Genomic DNA, 18080 nt, shown 5'->3' on the forward strand with positions numbered 1-18080 from the left:
CCTTAGGGAAGAGCTCAGTTACAATCAACCTGAGAGTGAGGAGAAGTAATTCTCACTCTCACAAGATCATGCAAAGATGTACAAACACACATGCATTATCTATTATGCAATGATAAGAACTGATTTCTTTACAGTATGAGAGAAGAAAGAGGGGAAAACAGGCTTTCTCCATCGTTGATCAGCAGTACATGGATAGGGCTTACTTCTTGTTGCTAAAATGGAAGAAAGAGCTCGAGAAGGAGGTGCTGAAATAAATTTACAGGCTTGCTATCCTGTAAAATAGCAGTGATAGAAGAGGGAATATGGAGGAATTTGATAATGGAGAAGTGGGGGATGATGATGGGGATGGATGGGGCCAGTTTCTGGCTATTTGTGGGTGTTGTACATGAGTTTACAGCAAAGAAAAATGATGCTGAATGAAGAAAAACGAGCTCTTATTTATAGGGGAGGGAAGAGCTAGCACAAAAGGGGAAAGTGGAGTAGCACAAGACAAGTGTCCAGCCACATGTCATGAGATGTGACAAGTGGTGGGACACTTGGAAACTTGTGTGACAAGTGTCTTGACACTTGTCTCTTCTCTATGGCCTTCCTTTTTGGGCTGAATACTGTCAAGAATAGAAACAACCAAATTTAGTAAGCATAGTCAGAGTACAGAATTTACTATTTTTAAAATGACATTCCTATTTTTTAGGACTAGCATTTTTAGGCTAATTCGAGGCTCCTAAAATTTAGGGACCTCCTAAAATTTAGGGACCCCCCAATATGGGTGTCATATGAAAGCTTTTTCCGTGTACATCACAAAAACGGTATCAGAATCTTCATGTGACTTTCCTATGTAAAGAAATGTGCATTTCAAGCTTTCAGCCCATACATGCACTTTGTACAAGCATTTCATGATCATGCCATCTTGTTGATTGTAACTGTCTGTTCTGGCGGATCTAGCCCACACTTCAAGGCATCAATCCTTTCTGTGTGCGAGTCTAACCCTGATATGCGCGAGTTCTGGTCACAGGCGCCCAATCGGGCCATATAGGTGGAAGTGTGATCTATCTTTTCTCTAACCCACTGCGTGGGTCCACCATAACCTGTGACCACTCACCAGTGGCCAGCTCCAATGCACTTTTCTTTATATCTAATAATTAGTGCAAAGGAAACAAATTTAATAAATCATTATATAGACAAATTAATGAAAAAGGATACAAATTCTGTTTCTATAGAGTTGTAACAAGAACTCACACCTTACAATGGTGGGAAAGGAATTACCTTCAAGCTCCAAGAAATGGAGATGTGAAAATGATTAGTAAAAGATGATTTACATTGGCACCCTGTTGTCTTTTATACTCTAGTTTAAAATAGGCTAATTAGCTAACTAAGGTAGCATGAAAATTTGCTTTATTACAATCCACCCCTGCCCAAAAGTTTTGTCCTCAAAACTTTGATGACTGCAAGGACAAGTGGATGGTAAATGTGAAGAAATGAGAGACCAATGCTAAATATCCTTGTTGAAGTTGTCCATTGAAAAAGATAATCTTCCATTGAAAAGAATCTCCAAAATAAGCTCAAAACAGTGGAAATCTGAAATGCTGTCCTGAACAGGGTAGTGATAGTAAATGACCCATAACTTTGGAAAGAAATGTCGGAATGACGCATATGAGATATAGAAATGAAGTATACTTCATAAGGTATCCATCCATATCATCAAAATCCAATTTTAATGTCGATAGGTCAATTATTTTCATGACAGAAAATTATAACAGCAAGTTGTCTACTATGCAATGAACTAATTATCTTCTTGAAGAAGCCATGGAAACTGATCTAAATATGAAGCATGTTGCCAAGATGATTATTCCATAGCTAATCCCTTCCACTTGATAGGATATTCCAAAACAATATGGTTCCTTAGAACCTTCTCTCTCTTGCCAATAATCCTTTCGGCCTCATAGATGATTAAGCCATCTTCATCAAGAGGAGGTAGTTCTTCAAGAACTTGTATGTCAAGGCCAATGTATTTCTTGAGTTGAGATACATGAAAAACATTGTGAATACGTGTGGCTGAAGGCAAATCAAGTTGGTAAGCAAAATCTCCAACTTTCCTTGTGATTTGATATGGACCATAATAGCGATGAGCAAGCTTATTATGTCCACCCTTGAGAGAAGTATATTGAGACTTAGGTACTTCCAAAAATACCCATTCTCCTTCTTCAAAATCCATATGCCTTCTTTTATCATCTGCATATAATTTCATTGTCTCGTGCCTTCCTGATGTTTTCTTTGCACTGCTTCATTAAGGCTTCCATCTTTTCCAACTCTTCTCAAGCAAGAGAATTCACTTCGTCATGAAACAATGCTGAAGGTACTTGGACTTTATATCCATACAATGCCTCAAATGGTGACATACCAATACTCATGTAATGAGTATTATTGTAACAAAACTCCGCAAGATGAATCCAATGATCCCATGCATTCTGTGTATCATGGAAAAAGTGTTTGAGGTAGATTTCTAACCATTTATTGACCCTTTCAGTTAGGCCATTTGTTTGTGGATGATAAGCACTACTTGGAGTTAGTTTGGTACCCACGGAAGTAAAAAGGCCTTCCAAAAATTCCCCATGAACTTGGCATCCCTATCAGAAACAATCTTCATAGGTAATCCATGAAGTCTGAAAATTTCTTCCGTGAGCTGATCTGCCACCTATTTGGCTGAATATTGGACTTTGGTAGGTAAGAAGTGGGCTGATTTTGTAAGACGATCAACCACAACAAAAATGCTATTCCAGCCTTGCTTAGTGGTAGGAAGTCCTGTAATAAAATCCATGTTGATATCAGTCCATTTACCATGTGGGATAGGCAAAGGCTGAAGTAGACCACTAGGCAAGAAATTTGAATCTTTATTCTCCTGGCATGGTAAGCACCGCATCACATACTACTTGACATCTTTCTAAAGTCCCTTCCAATAGAAACATTTATGGATCTTATCAAAGGTTTTGAACAATCCAATAAGTCCTACCAAAGGAGAATAATGCATCTCCTGTAAAATTCGAGACCTAAATGATGATTGAGGGGTCAAGTATACTCTCCTTTTAAACCAAAAGAGTCCATTTCACCATTTGAAATTGGAAATTTTAGATCCATCATCTTGCTGTAGTTTCTTCATAATATTGGCAGTGTGCTCATCTAAAAGATATTCTTCTTGAATGTCCTGGATCCAATCCTTATGTAAGGTAGAGATGGTAGAAACAGAACATGCCCACATCCTGGATAAGGCATCTGCCACTACATTATCCTTGCCTGCCATATAAGAAATCTCAAAATCATATTCTTGAAGTGTAGCTAACCATCGTCTTGTTTAGGAGAGAGATGTGGCTAAGAGAGGAAATACTTCAGCACACGATGGTCGCTCTTCACCTTAAAATGGCTGCCATAAATATAGTGGTACCACTTCTTTATTGCATGAAGAATAGCTAACATTTCCTACTCATAGACATGGAGTTCTCTTTCTTTATCATCCAACTTCCTGCTTTCATAAGCAATATCACCATGGTCTTGGCATAAAACAACCCCAATACCTCTACCACTAGCATCAGCAAATATAGTGAACTCCTTGGAAAAGTCTGGGCACAATAAGATAGGTGCTGAGATGAGAAGACTTTTCAGCTCATTGAAACTCATAGTGGCTGTAGCATCCCAAAAGAAAGCTTCATTTTTCAATCTGTCAATGAGAGGAGCTGCTACATGGGCATAATTCTTGATGAATCTCCTATAGAAAGAAGATAATCCAAGAAATCCTCGCAATGAAGTAGAATTCTGTGGTATGGGCCAATCCTTGATACATTGGACCTTCTTTGGATCAACCGTAAGTCCTTTCTCATCAACCATAACCCAAGTATTCTACCTCATCAACCATAAAAGTACACTTGCTTTCCTTTGCAAAAAGCTCGTGTATTCTCAAGGTAAAAAGGACTTCTCTGACATACTTCAGATGTTCCTCTCTACTCTTGCTATAGATGAGAATATCATCAAAGAATACCAAGACTAATTTATACAAGAATAGCTACAAAATCTTGTTCATAAGAGCCTCGAAAGTTGCAAGTGCATTTGAAAGTCCAAACGGCATAGCTAGGAAGTGATAGAGACCTCTTTCTATCCTAAAAGTTGTCTTGTACTCATCCCTTGCTATCATCCCGATTTGGTGATAACCTGACCTTAAGTCAATCTTAGTGAAAACTCTTGCATCCTTGAGTTCATCCAACAAATCATCAATGCGGGGAATTGGGTACCTGTTCTTTATGGTGCTCTTGTTTTAAGTCTCTATAGTCAATATATATCCTAAATGATCCATCTTTCTTCTTAACAAGTAGTACGGGAGAAGCAAAACGTGACTGACTAGGCCGAATAAACCCCATTTCCAGCAAGTCTTTAACCTATTTCTCTACTTCTTCTCTCTCATACTTGGATAACCTGTAAAGAGGTTTGTTGATGGGTCTAGTGTTAAGCATTAAATCAATAGGATGATCCACTTCTTGCTAAAGAGGCAATGATGTAGGTGGCTGGAATATGTCCTTAACCTCTTCCAAAAGTTTACATAGCCACGAATCTTGCTCCTTAGGTGAAGGAGATTGCTGATTTTCATCTGCCTTTGATAGAAGAAGTGTGAAAATGCAAGACATAGCATTGATTTCCTTCTTCATCTTTGTCTTGCTGATTATTTCCACTTGCTTTCTCTGTATGCCATTAAGTTTTACTTGTTGCCCATTCCAAGTAAACTCCATGAACATCTGATTTAGATCCAAAGAAAATATTCCAAGCTATTTAAGCCAATCACAGCCAATGATGATGTCAATAGTGTCAGAGTGCAGCGATACGGAAGCGTAGGACAAAGATTGAGAGAGAGTGAACACACACAGAGAGAGAGAGAGAGAGAGAGAGGAGATAGTGTAAATGCAGAAAATCTGCGGTGTAGTATGCTGTATAAGAGTGCAGAAATACATGGGGGCAATGGAAATAAATGCGTGTGTCTCCGACTTGATGACCTTGATCTCCATCAGCCGGAGCACAGTCTATCTCAGCCAACAGATCTCGAGATCAGAATCTGAATCACTGAATAATGACAAATGAAGTGTGCACCAGGGGCTGGCTATTTATAGCCCGGAAAAAGAGCAATCACAGCAGTAGGTCGGCTGCATTAAATGCAGCCAACTGCACCTAAAATAATGTAGAATCTGTCCGACTACCCATAAAAGTGGTGCATGTACCTGCTGTGCCACGTGGCACCTATACGCTGCCTGCTAGCTGACTGTCCAGGAAATGACTGTCTAACACCCCCTCTCAAATCCTAGACGAGTCAAAAGACTGAGGGATCTAGAATGCTGCCGAAGAAGAGCCTGGGGAAGCACCTTCGCAAACAAATCTGTAAGATTATCCTCCGTCTTGCAGTACTCCACATCAATAGTCCCATCCAGAAGCTTCTCCCGAATGAAGTGATACTGGATCTCAATGTGCTTCGTCCGGGCATGGAATACAAGATTCCGTACCAAGGCAATGCAACTCTCATTGTCGCATCGTAGAGAAGTAGGACGACTCTCGGGGCAGCCAAGCTCCTCCAACAATCTCCAAAGCCAGACAACCTCACATGTGGTGGAAGACGCAACCCGATATTCCGCCTCAGTAGAAGAAAGGACTATCGTGGGCTGCTTCTTTCTACTCCAAGAGATAACACCTATACCCAAGGTAAAACAGTAGCCTATAGTAGACCGACGGTGGTCCACATCGCCAACCAAATCCGAGTCACTCCAACCTACAAGAACCAAATCTGAAGCATCTGTACCTGTGGGATAAGAAATCCTTAAGTCAAAGGTCCCCCTCAAATACCAAAGAATCCTCAGGGCAGCCTACCAATGCACCTGTTGGGGTTCAATCATGAACCCTGCCAAAAGACCCACAACAAAACAAAGATCAACATGAAAGTTGAGAAGCCAAATCAAGGATCCAATCAACTGACGGTAGCGGGAAGCATCCATCACGGGAGAATCTGAGTGTGAAGTGGCCTTCCAATTCGGATCCATAGTAGTAATGGGCCGACAAGTTTCCATCTCAAAAGTCACCAAGAGCTCTTGAATGTACCTCTGTTGAGAGATGAAAATCCCCCTCTGAGACTAATAAATCTCGTGACCCAAGAAGAAATGAAGAAGCCCCAAATCCGTCATCTCGAATACCTGATGTAAAGTTGTCTTGGTCTCTCAAACCTTCTGTGCATGATCCCCTGTCAAAATCAAATCATCAACATACAACACAAACAACACACGACCAACCTTGGAAGTGTGCACATAAAGCTACGGACCAGCCTTGGAGCACCGATATCCCAACTTCGACTAAAGAAACGAGTCAATCTTCTCGTTCCATGCACGCAAAGCTTGTTTGAGGCCATACAAGCTCTTCTTCAACATGTAAACTTTCCCATCCGAGGATCCAAAGCCAGGAGGCTGCTCAACATAGATCTCCTCCTGCAAGTCACCATTCAGAAAGGCCAACTTCACATCCAACTGAGAGGCAAGCCATCGCCTATCGCCAGCCAAGGCAAGAACAACTCGAATAGTCGCCATAAGAGCAGTGGGGGCAAAAGTATATATGGAAATCAATGTCTGGGCGCTGAGCAAAACCTTTAGCAACAAGGCGAGCCTTGTGCTTGTCCAAAGAACCATCGCTAAGGTACTTGGACTTGAAGACCCACTTGACACCAATCACCTTCTTGTGAGAGAGACAAGGCACAAGAGACCAAGTGTCATTCCTCTCAATAGCCTCCAACTCGACGTCCATGGCCTTCCGCCAATGATCAAACTGCAAAGCCTCCTTCACTAAAGTGGGCTCACGATCTTGCATAACACGGGTCAACAAACAATAGTTGGAGCAAACAAGCTCCGAAGAATGTGCCTGGTTTCTCTGTGACCTCCGTCCTCAAGGACCCCCTCGATCCCTGAATCTCGGAGTGTGTCACAGGTCCAACAAGGAGGCCGATGGAAAAGAAAACTCTGAATCAAAAGAAGAATCTCCATCAAGAGACTCTAGCTCCAAAGGAACTGTCTCGAGAGCCCAACTCTCCCCTGGATCTCCAAAGACGCGGTGCTCCTCACCCCCCTCGGTGGCCGGAACTTCCATGAACTGCACATCTCGGCTCGTGTAGACATCCCGCTTGACGGGATCAAACAAACGATAACCTTGGGATTGGGAGCTATAGCCAACAAAAACCTGTCGTCGGGAAGCCGCCTCAAACTTATCACGCTGCATCTTCGGAATGTGCACATAAGCGTCACACCCAAAGATCCTGAAATAAGAGACATCAGGCTTAGTCCCGAAGTAAGCCTCAAAAGGTGTCATCCTGTCAATGGCCGAAGTGGGAGATCGATTGAGGATATGAACTGCGATAGCCACTGCCTTGGCCCACAGAAACTGAGATGTCTGTCGGTGCTCCATCATGGTGCGCGCCATCTCGATCACACTTTGGTTCTTCCGCTCCAAAATGCCATTCTCTTGGGGAGTGTTGGTGTTAGCAAACTCCTGGTGAATGCCCCTATCTGCACAAAAACGAGTAAACTCATTAGACATAAATTCACCTCCCTTGTCTGAACACAAGGTCTTTAGTCGCCGGCTAGAATGGTCCTCTTCAAAGAGAAGCCAATCCTTGAAGTGAGAAAAAGCCTCCGACTTCAAAGTCAAGAAATAGGCCCAAGTTATCCTGCTGTAGTCATCTACAATCAATATGAAGTACAAGCTCCCCTTCAAGAACTCAGTCCTCATCGGACCACAAAGATCCATAGATACAAGCTCCATGGGTGAAGTAGACCGCCTAGAAGCTTTGTTGGGAATCACATCCCGATGCAGTTTCCCACAAATGCAGGAGACACATGGCTGATGGCTCACCACTATGTCCGGCAATCCTCGGACAAACAATCCTCGCGACGCCTTCCTAGGGTACTCGTAGTTTAGGTGGCCAAACCGAGCATGCCATAGCTCGGACTCTGTTTGAGAAGTAAAAAGAAGAGAAGTAAGAGCTGAAGAAGACTTCAATTTGTAGACGCCATTCTCCTCATACCCTGCAAAGAGAACCTTTCTCGATCCACGATCAAGAACTTGAACAGTATCACTGTCAAACTCCACCAAGAAACCAAGAGCACAAATCTTATGGACCGAAAGTAAATAATATCCCAAACCTGGCACATGCAACACCTCAGAAGTGTGGATATCACCACGTCCATCTGGAATAAGTTGCATCTCACCCCGCGCAACAATAGACACGGAAGAGCTGTCTCCAATGAGAATCTGCCCATGCAAAGGTCGCAGATGGGCAACACCAACTGGAAAAGGAGTCATGTGCCGGGAGGCACAACTGTCCACGATCCACTCACAAGCCTAGGAAGCTGTCATCGCAGCATCAGATGCCTTCAGTGTAGAGTCCTCAATGGTTGCTAAGTGTAGAAAAGCAGCTGATGAGGATGCAACCACTGCTCCACAATCCTTTGTGTCCTTCTTGGTGTCCTTCTTGTCTTTGTCGGGGCAATCCTTCTTCCAATGATCGGTCTTACCACAAATATAGTAAGTCAATTCCTTCTCCTTGTCCTTCTTGGATTTGTTGTCCTCCTCCTTCTTTTGGTTCTTCCCCTTCTTCTGAGAGGCTTGACAAACCAAACCCTCCGATTTGGAAGCATTCTCTCCCTTCAACAGTTCCCCCTGGTCCAAGACCATAGGAACAGACTCTTCCCACCGAAGAGTAGACTCCCGCTCTGATGCAATAAGAGTGGAATAAAAAGTACCGAATCGTGGCGGCAACTGGGATAGTAAAGTGATCGCCATGTCTTCGGAGGAAATAGGCTTCCCACATTTTGAACATGCATCTGAACATGCCAAAGCTTGTTGATGTGTTCCCGAAGTGAAGAAGACTTATTCGCGAACAAGGTCCGTATCTGCACCTCCAAAGAAACCCTCTTCATCAGGGTCATCCGGTTGTACATCTGATCGAGCTCCAGTCATATCTCTCGACCCACTGTAAAGTGCTCGATGTGAGCTATCACAGCTGTAGTACAAGACAGAAACAGAAAATATCGAATTCTGGCATTCAGTTTGTCCCAATGAGACTGAGCCTTCGTCAACTCTGCACGAGCATTGAAAGAGAGTTTGGACTCATCTCTCACCAAGGGCCTGTTAATCTCCTCCATCACCAATTCCGCCAAATCATAAGACTCCAAAATGGCCAACATCATCACCTACAAGATGCGGTAATTGTCACCATCAAGCTTTTGATCCAATGGAAGAGCTAGTAGGACAGGCACCTTCCTGTCCATTATCGCTTGGAACTCCAAATCAGTCTCTGTAGACATGTTAACCTGCAATACCTACACAAACGCAAAATCAGCCCCCTCTGACTATGTAAACACAACCTTCTAGGGCTGGTTCATCCGTTGCCCAAACCTTCTTCACCTGCCGGAGGTGATGAAAAAGTCAAATCTGCAATGGAAGGCCTCAAATGAAGCCTTCCTCCCCTTCGAACAGCAATAACCTGCAGCAAATTCACCGATTAGACTCCTTTCCCGCACGCCCACGCTCGCTTCAGCCTTGATCCGATGCGCAGCCCTCCCGCTCGCCCTCGAAACCTGGAAACGCAGCCTTGTGTTGCGCTGAAATCTCCTCTTCAGATAGATTCAGCCCTTGATACCATGTCAGAGTGCAACGATGTGGAAGTATAGGACAAAGACTGAGAGAGAGTGAACACAAACACAGAGAGAGAGAAAGAAAGAGAAAAGGAGAGTGTAAACACAGAAAATCTGCAGTGTAGTATGCTGTATAAGAGTGCAAAAATACACGAGGGCAGAGGAAATATCTGTGTGTGTCTCCGACTTGATGACCTTGATCTCTGTCAGCCCGAGCACAGTCTGTCTCAGCCAACAGATCTCGAGATTAGAATCTTAATCACTGAATAATGACAAACGAAGTGTGCACTAGGGGCTGGCTATTTATAGCCAAGAAAAAGAGCAATCACAGCAACAGGTCAGCTGCCGACTGCACCTAAAATAATGCAAAATCTGTCCGACTACCCATAAAAGTGGCGCATGTACTTGTTGTGCCACGTGGCTTCTATACGCTGCCTGCTGTCCGACTGCTGTACGACTGTCCAGGAAATGACTATCTAACAAATAGGACCCATATCTAGAACAATCAAGTCCATCATAATAGAATAGTGCAAGACTGTGATAATTCAATAGGAGTCTGTCGGCATATCTCTTTGCTGAACTCTTGAGCACCACTAGCCACTTGTATCTTCAGTGGAGGCATCTATTTCTTGAGGTAGTAACTTCAGCTCATACAATGATTTGGCATTGATGTAATAGGTACTTCTTCAACATGGGAAGGTGGATTGCTTTGCAATTTGCTACCCAAGTTGCTGAATAATGTAACCAGCTATTCAAATTTGGCATCCAACCTATAGTTTTGCTGCTCCATATGTGTAATCATCTTGCCAAACTTATCATCCATTGAATGGGTAAGTTGGATTAGACCTTCATTCATATTACCAATTTGCTTTGACAGCTACTGGAAATCATTGGAGTCATGAGAAACATTTATTTCAGTTCTAGGATCATTGTCATGAGGAACCCTTGGCCATTGGATCTTTTCATTAGTTGTACTATTGCCCATAAATTCATGTCCCTGATTTGTGGCCCCTATGGTAGGATTTACTTCAGCATTGTAATCTTCTAAGCCCTCATTAATGTGCTCCAATACCTGCTCCTTCTTCTTATTCCTTGCCATCATGGAAACTGTAGTAACTCAAGATTTTCTGTCAAAGAATGGTCAATAACTAGAGCTATACTCCTCCAATCTAAGTGCTTGATAGCTCCAAACGAAGCCAATAACATGTAGATATATCAGATTTACTGAGGTTACAAGTTTGGAAGAGGTATATGGTTGCTTCAGATCAAAACAGTGTACCCTGTCAACCTGTCCAGGTACTATCTATAGTGACCACCTATCACTTAATGACCATAAATTCTAAACTGTTGGTCCAAATGGGATGCTTTATAGCTAGGATCGAAGCTAGCTTCGTCCTCTACGCATAGAGTATAAGAACCAATTTTTCAAAATAAAATATTCCACTCCTATAACTGATTCTTTATGACTGTCCAAGATGAGACAGCAACCTGTAAACTCATTGTTTCAACCCTGTTTCAACCCATTTGGTAATAGATCATTGAGAATCCCCTGTGGGCACTAAGTACAACCTGTAGGCTCTGTCACCAAACTGTGATCACCTGTAAAGTACCTGTAGACCTGTATCCCTATTCAAAACTGTCACCTATTGCCCTATTTTACCCTGTTTGGTACCAAAAGTCTTCAAGTCTTTGTCCACTCTTTCCCAAGTGGTCTTCCGTGGTCCACCACCTGTGGTGAGGGATAAAACGGCGGACAGGCACCTAAATGGGCTCTAAAACTCCGGAAGGCGTACAAAGTTCATTCCGGACCAGGTTGTGCACCCCTACGAAGTCATAAATAGCAAGGGAGAGTCACCTCACTATCATCTTGCTATCTCGTCTAGCTTCGATTTTTTTCCTCAGTCGGAATATACATGGTAGAGCTAGTGTTTTAAAAACCACGGCATGATATGCATTGCTAAATCAAGATTTTGACATTTCCATGATATGCAGGAACTGGAAGGTAAAATGTATGCAAATGAGAATGAGAAAGGTTTACCTATAGTAACCAGTGACTCGCTGATTTACTATGCTCACCTTTTACAAATTTCTTGGGTATTCTCAATAGATTAAATCAACAAAAGACACCAAAGTTAGGGGTTAAGCAATCCATTAGCAAAATTGAAAGGAAATTGTATGGTTAATGCCATGGACTAATCAATCAAACAATGCAAAGAGTAATGATAGACCTCAATTTCAACGGGCTGATTCGTCAATCAATTCATGTTTGGGATTCAAGATTCAATGCCTCAATACTTGAGTATTATGGTTCATTCAATCAATGCTGAGATTGAAGCTCAATGCAAGAGTACTCAACTTAACCTCTCCTTTAGCAATAGAAAATGCAACAACAATTGGATGAGGAATTGGAGAGTTAAAGAAGAGTAATAGAAGTATCTCTTTCAAACATTGAAGAAGAAGATGTTGCTTGAGTCAAGCTTCAGCCATAAAGGTTGATAGACCGTCTTCTTGAATCCAACAAATGATCAAGAGAAGAACAAACTTCATAATCCCACACATTAGCTCCAAATATGATCCAAGAATGATGTCAAGATCAAGTCTTCAACTCTAGTGAGTAGTATAGATAAAAATCCCTTGAATTTAAAGCCTCTTTGATGGAGATTTCAAATAAGTTCTTCAATCCCCATCATACTTGTAGTTCAAGAGAAGATTGGCCTTCAATCTTAAATGCATTGCTTGGATTCTTCAAGATCTTGAATACTTGAAGTAGAAGAGAGATCCCTGGAATGATTTAGAGCAAAAACCCCATGAAATGGAAGAGAATAATCCAAGAATTTGATGGCTAAAGCTTGCTGCCCTGTTTTGACTCCATAGCCAACTATCCTTGAAGCTTCAAGTCCAAGAATGGTTCAAGAAATTTCAATGCTGTCATAAAGTCTAACATAGCCATGGTTTGGGAGATCAAGAACGATCATGAGAGTGAGAAGTATCCCTGTGTGCTTGCTGTGAAGCTTGAGGAGTCCATGTAAAAGCTTGCTTAAGCCATAGCCAAGGCTTATATGGCCTGATTTTTTTGTCTTCATAAGGGAGTGTGTTTTCAATGCAAACAGCGCAAAAACATACTCCCGATTTTTTTGTCTTCATAAGGGAGTGTGTTTTCAATGCAAACAGCGCAAAAACATACTCCCCTACTTCAAAATGAGAAGTAATCAAAGCAAGCTTAAGACTACTCTATGGAGAGTTTATACCTCAAAGATTTCAACCATGGAAGTTATTTGAACCATTGAGAGGCCTGGAAGAAAGGAGAAACCAAGATCCACCACGAAAGCTTGAGGAAAGCTTGAGAGAAAGAGGAAAGGGAAGTTTGCTCCAAAAAGTAACCAAGGTTTAACTCCTATAATTCCTGTTTAGATTCCAGATAGGGTCAGGAACCTTCAAAATGGGCCTCCATTTGATCACAACCTACTATTTTGGCCAAGAACCTCCATCTTCCTTAAGACCTCCTTCAAGAAACCTCCAAAATTAATCCCGACTTGTTGCAAAGAATCCTAACTAGTCACGGTTTGAACTATACCAAACCCTATGACCAAATCTTGGTACTCCAGTTATCTACCTGCTACCTGTCCCTGTAACTAAATTCTCCATGAAAGTGACTCTTCCCATGGATCAAAGCCCATGCTCTAATATCAATGAAATGAAGGTTGCCTCTTCAATGGAAATTACACAAAGACTAACAAGAAATGCTAAGAACCATAGCTTGCCACTTCTTAATTCAAGATGTCTCACAACCAAGAATTACAAGAGATGTTGAAACCATGGTAGCTTGAGAATCAATTGATAACGGCTGCTGCAAGGAACTCACCCCTTACAATGGTGGGGAAGGAATTACCTTCAAGCTCCAAGAAGTGGAGATATGAAAATGATTAGTAAAAGATGATTTACATTGGCATCCTCTTGCCTTTTATACTCCTGTTTAAAATAGACTAATTGCCTAACTAAGGTAGCATGAAAATTGCTTTATTACAAATGCAAATGCAATTCTCTATTGTTTTCTTTTGCAGGTTTCCTTAGATTTTCTTGCATTTTTCTTTGGTGATGCTATTTCTTGTTCGAGATTCAAGTTGCGTGGTACATTGCCATAAATTGCTTATGCTGCAGATACTAGAGTATCATCGACATATTTCTTGATCCATGCAACTACTCTTTGTCATTGTAGTGGTGATCTACTTATTCAATCATGGTTCTATATCTTCATTTTCTATAATATTCTATGGATGTCATTATATTTAATGGGTTCCCAGCCATGGCATGTTGCTTTGAAATGGTTTCATAGTATTTCACTTTGGATGAAGGAATATGTAGGTTCAAGTCATGGCTACTATGTAGCCATCCACCATGCTATGCCAAGTATTGAGACTCAAAGTACACTCTTAACCTTAGTATGCATGTAGGTGCCTTATTTACTATGTATAAAACAGCCCATGAATGCCATGTGAAGGTTAGATATCCTGGTTTTAACTCCTTGTGTGCATCTTTTCGGAATCTATCTTTGATGTATAGTTGAAGTCCTTCAAGATGGCGCCCTATGAGGATTGTAGACGTCATAACCTCAATGTCTATCTCTGTCTCCTGAAAATCTGATATCGTTTACTATGTTTTCCTTGTTCAAGAAATATGTGATCAGTAATATTCAAGACAATGGTTGTTCTTGGCTGCCTATGATGAGGATTGTAGAGGTCGTAACCTCAATGTCTATCTCTATCTTCTAAAAATCTGATATCATTTACTATGGTTTCCTCATTCAAGAATATGTGATCAATAATATTCACAATAGTGGTTGTTCTTAGCTGCCCATGATGCAACTTGAAATCTTGTACCATTTTCCTAAAAATTGGATGATGTTTTCAATCATTTTCTCATTCAAGAAGAATGTAGACATCAATATTTTCAGGACAGCATTTTTTTTCTATTGTCTGCGATGTAACTTAAATTTTTGTACTATTTTCCTAAAGAATATTTGTTGTTTTCTATCATTTTCTGATTCAAGAACCTATGGGCTGAATTATGAGTATTCATGGCAAATTTCTATGTTGCTTGTTATTCTTATTTTGATGTGGTAGAGTAGGTCAATACAATTAGCTTGGAATTAATACCAGAGGTGTTAGAAGCCCGCATTTACAACTCCATGTTGCTACCCTGATCAACCAAGCCATTCCATACACGAACAATCACCAAATATGCAGCCAAGTGGTTGCATTTGCAGCTGCCTACCACCCACTAGCATCATCACACTCTTCAAGAGCAATCGCCATTGCATGCAGGTTTGCATTTTCAGCCTAATCTAAATTTTTAGGCTGCTGCCTTCCCATTGTCCCCTTTGTGCAAGCCACCCTACTACTGCTGCCTTTGATCAGCCTGATCTGAGCAAGCGCATCACCTTGATCTGCATTTGCGGCTGCTGATCACATACAAAGATTGTCTATTGCAATCCAAGATCCATTCTCTAACCCGATTCTTCAAAGACACGAGAGTTCAAGGTTTTGTATTCACTCTGCATAATGTGTTCACTGCATTGAGTATTGTATTGTTCATTATTCATTCTTCTTTCATCTTCATTGTCTCTGAGTTACTCTTAACCTCTAAATTCTATTATTATCACTATGTGCTTTGTAGTACATTTGTGTTTATCTTGTGTATTCAAGTATTTCCTTATAAGGACCCCTTCGGGAATTAGGCCGAAGGCAAGAAACCCACAGTCATGATGTTTATCCCTTGAAGTTGATTATGAGAGCATCAGGATTCAACTATTTCTACTCTTCGTGGTCAAGAATGGATATTATCGACATCAACATCTGTCTTTCCAAAGCACCTTGGTGGTGGCTTGATCACCCACTGCTTGGGTATTGGTGAGGCTTCCTAGGAGCTTGTTATTCCCCATCATTGTATGTTTCATTGTAACTTGTTGACCATGATTTAAGAGAGGTGTTAGCTTTCAACATTTTCATGGGTCTTATTGGCTTGTATTGGCATTTATGGCAAATAAAACAGAGATTTATCTATCTCGGTAAGTATATTTTATGGTTGATTGCTACACTATTTTAAAAAATACAAAGTAATAGCAAAGGAACGGAGGAGATTGTCATATGCCAAGGAACTAAATCATCTCTAACCAAGACATCAGCATGCTGTAGAAGGTCAAGCTGCCACTGGAGAAGTCCCTTAAGCTTCGCAGCATGACATTGAATACCTGAGGCGGCATAAAAAGTGAATGCATTGCGAGTAACCCAAATATGTCAGCAACCCCAAATTTGAAAAAGTGAAACATGACCTTCATATGAGGTTGTGGTAGGCCATGGTATTTAGCTTTACCAAAGACCCAATCAAGAGGATGCATCCTTGGCCCCACCACCACAAGCCAAATGTCTTAGAGAAGGCTCCAAATCTTTTGAGCAAAAGGGAAAGATATAAATCTACGTCAGAAAGACTCGACCGTAGTGGTACATAAGAAACAATTCCCATTAGAAATACCTCTATGGCAAAGAGCCAACGCAAGGGGGAGAGCCCTCACCAACATTCTCTAGAAGAATACCTAGCATTTGACTGGTGTCTTATTGATCCATACCTCCATAGTTGTCAATTTCCACCAAGCTTTAGATTTGTGCAATCTCAACAGATTATTGGCCTAGGTAGTCAACCATGCATGGTCTCTGATCACAAAAATGATAAATTTAATTAACCAAAGAGGACTGAAGGGTCAAACGCCCTGCAAGATCCCAGTCCTGCCAAGGGCTCTCAGCATCCAGGATAACAAAGGGTTGTCGGTCCTGCAAGAGATCGGAAACTCAACCCCAAAGATCACTATGGCCATATGGAACCCAATAGACTCTTCTAATGGTGCCAAAGGACGTCAAGGTGCCTTCGGGCAAGAGGGTGACATCAGCAACCAAGGTCTATCCCAGTCGAGGCATGCAATTAAACTTAAGTCCCACCTCAGATTTGCCTTCCCAAGAAAGAATAGGAGACAGCGCTAGAATTTCCATAGGCAATCTCTCTCTCTCTCTCTCTCTCTCTCTCTCTCTCTCTCTCATGGGCCACCTTGGTCCACTTCATCACTTATGACACTACTAGCTAGGTTTTTTATTATCAGCATTTAGATTTTCTTTTCCTTTACTGTTTATTTCCAAATGAGTTGTATCATTTCACAGGCAATTGTAACTCATGGTCTCAGAGGTATTTTTTGGCATCTCTCTCTCTCTCTCTCTCTCTCTCTCTCTCTCTCTGTGTCTGTGTCTGTGTCTGTGTCTGTGTCTGTGTCTGTGTCTGTGTCTGTGCGCCCACGCGGCAGAGGAGGGATGCGTACCCATGTAATGTAATGTAATGTCTGTGTCTGTGTCTGTGTCTGTGTCTGTGCGCCCACGCGGCAGAGGAGGGATGCGTACCCATGTAATGTAAGTCAAGCTGCCTCTGGGCTCATACCCCAGTTGGGTCCAGGGCCCGAGAAGCTCATCGAAGGAGCACAGAAGGCGGAAAAGGGCCTGCGCAGAATCCAATCTAGCCCTCCAATGGCCGACGAGGGGCAAATGCTGCGCCCAGGTTTTGCCGCAGAGGGCCATCCACAGACTGTCGGATCGGGCCACGTCCCGGAAGGCGCGACACGTCGCGCCGAAGCTGAGGACGTCGCGCGGGCCCAACAAGGACAGCACGCCCAGCAGCAGCATGTCCGCGGGCAGACCCGACAGGAGGCTTCCCTCCCCTGCTGCTGCCATTCCTATCACCTACTCTTCTGTCTCGCTGCTGCCCAAAATGCTTTAGAATCTTATAATGTTAAGTAGAAATAAGCTCTGCAAGACAGTCAACCATAAGCTCCCCAAGAGAGCATGTGACTACATGCCTAGATTTCTTAGTGTTTCGTACATGCACTGGCGTTCGCAATACCTAAAGGCACTTCACGTCTTAAGACACACATATATAAAAACATTAATGATGAGAGAGTAAATGCATGAGTCACAAAGCAAAACTTAATAAGCAAACATAATAATAATATCAAACTATTAAGTTATTCTAAATGTGTATTGAGGTATAGAGACAGAGAGAGAGAGAGAGAGAGTACTCTATTGTGTGAGATGGAGGAGCAGAAAAGAAATGGGAAGCCTTGAGTAGATAGACACTGAGAGAGAGAGAGAGAGAGATGGAGGACCAAAAAAGAAATAGGAAGCTAAGCATTTACATAACCCTAAAGAATATGGGGAAGAAAAACCACTTCCATTATAAAGCCTCCTCTAGAGAGAGAGAGATAGAGATAAAAACAAAGAGAGAAACCCACCCTCAACCATCTCTCCTCACCCCTTCTCTTTTTTCCTATAGGCTTGATGACCCTCTCCT

General features: G+C 42.0%; 1 protein-coding gene across 2 annotated transcripts in view; it reads right to left on the minus strand.

Moving 5' to 3' along the window:
- LOC148016528 (uncharacterized) overlaps positions 1 to 17513 on the minus strand; it is an 86651-nt gene extending 69138 nt beyond the window's left edge. For both annotated transcript variants that reach the window (XM_087663640.1, XM_087663639.1), the window contains exon 1: positions 17138 to 17513. In XM_087663640.1, the coding sequence (XP_087519766.1) occupies positions 17138 to 17464 (327 nt within the window). In that variant the 5' untranslated portion in view covers positions 17465 to 17513. The remainder of the gene's footprint in view (positions 1 to 17137) is intronic.
- Positions 17514 to 18080: the final 567 nt, after the last annotated feature.

This window comes from Lygodium microphyllum, chromosome 23, assembly GCF_053477565.2.
Source record: "Lygodium microphyllum isolate KBCC chromosome 23, Lygodium_microphyllum_v1.1.10, whole genome shotgun sequence".
NCBI lineage: Eukaryota > Viridiplantae > Streptophyta > Polypodiopsida > Schizaeales > Lygodiaceae > Lygodium > Lygodium microphyllum.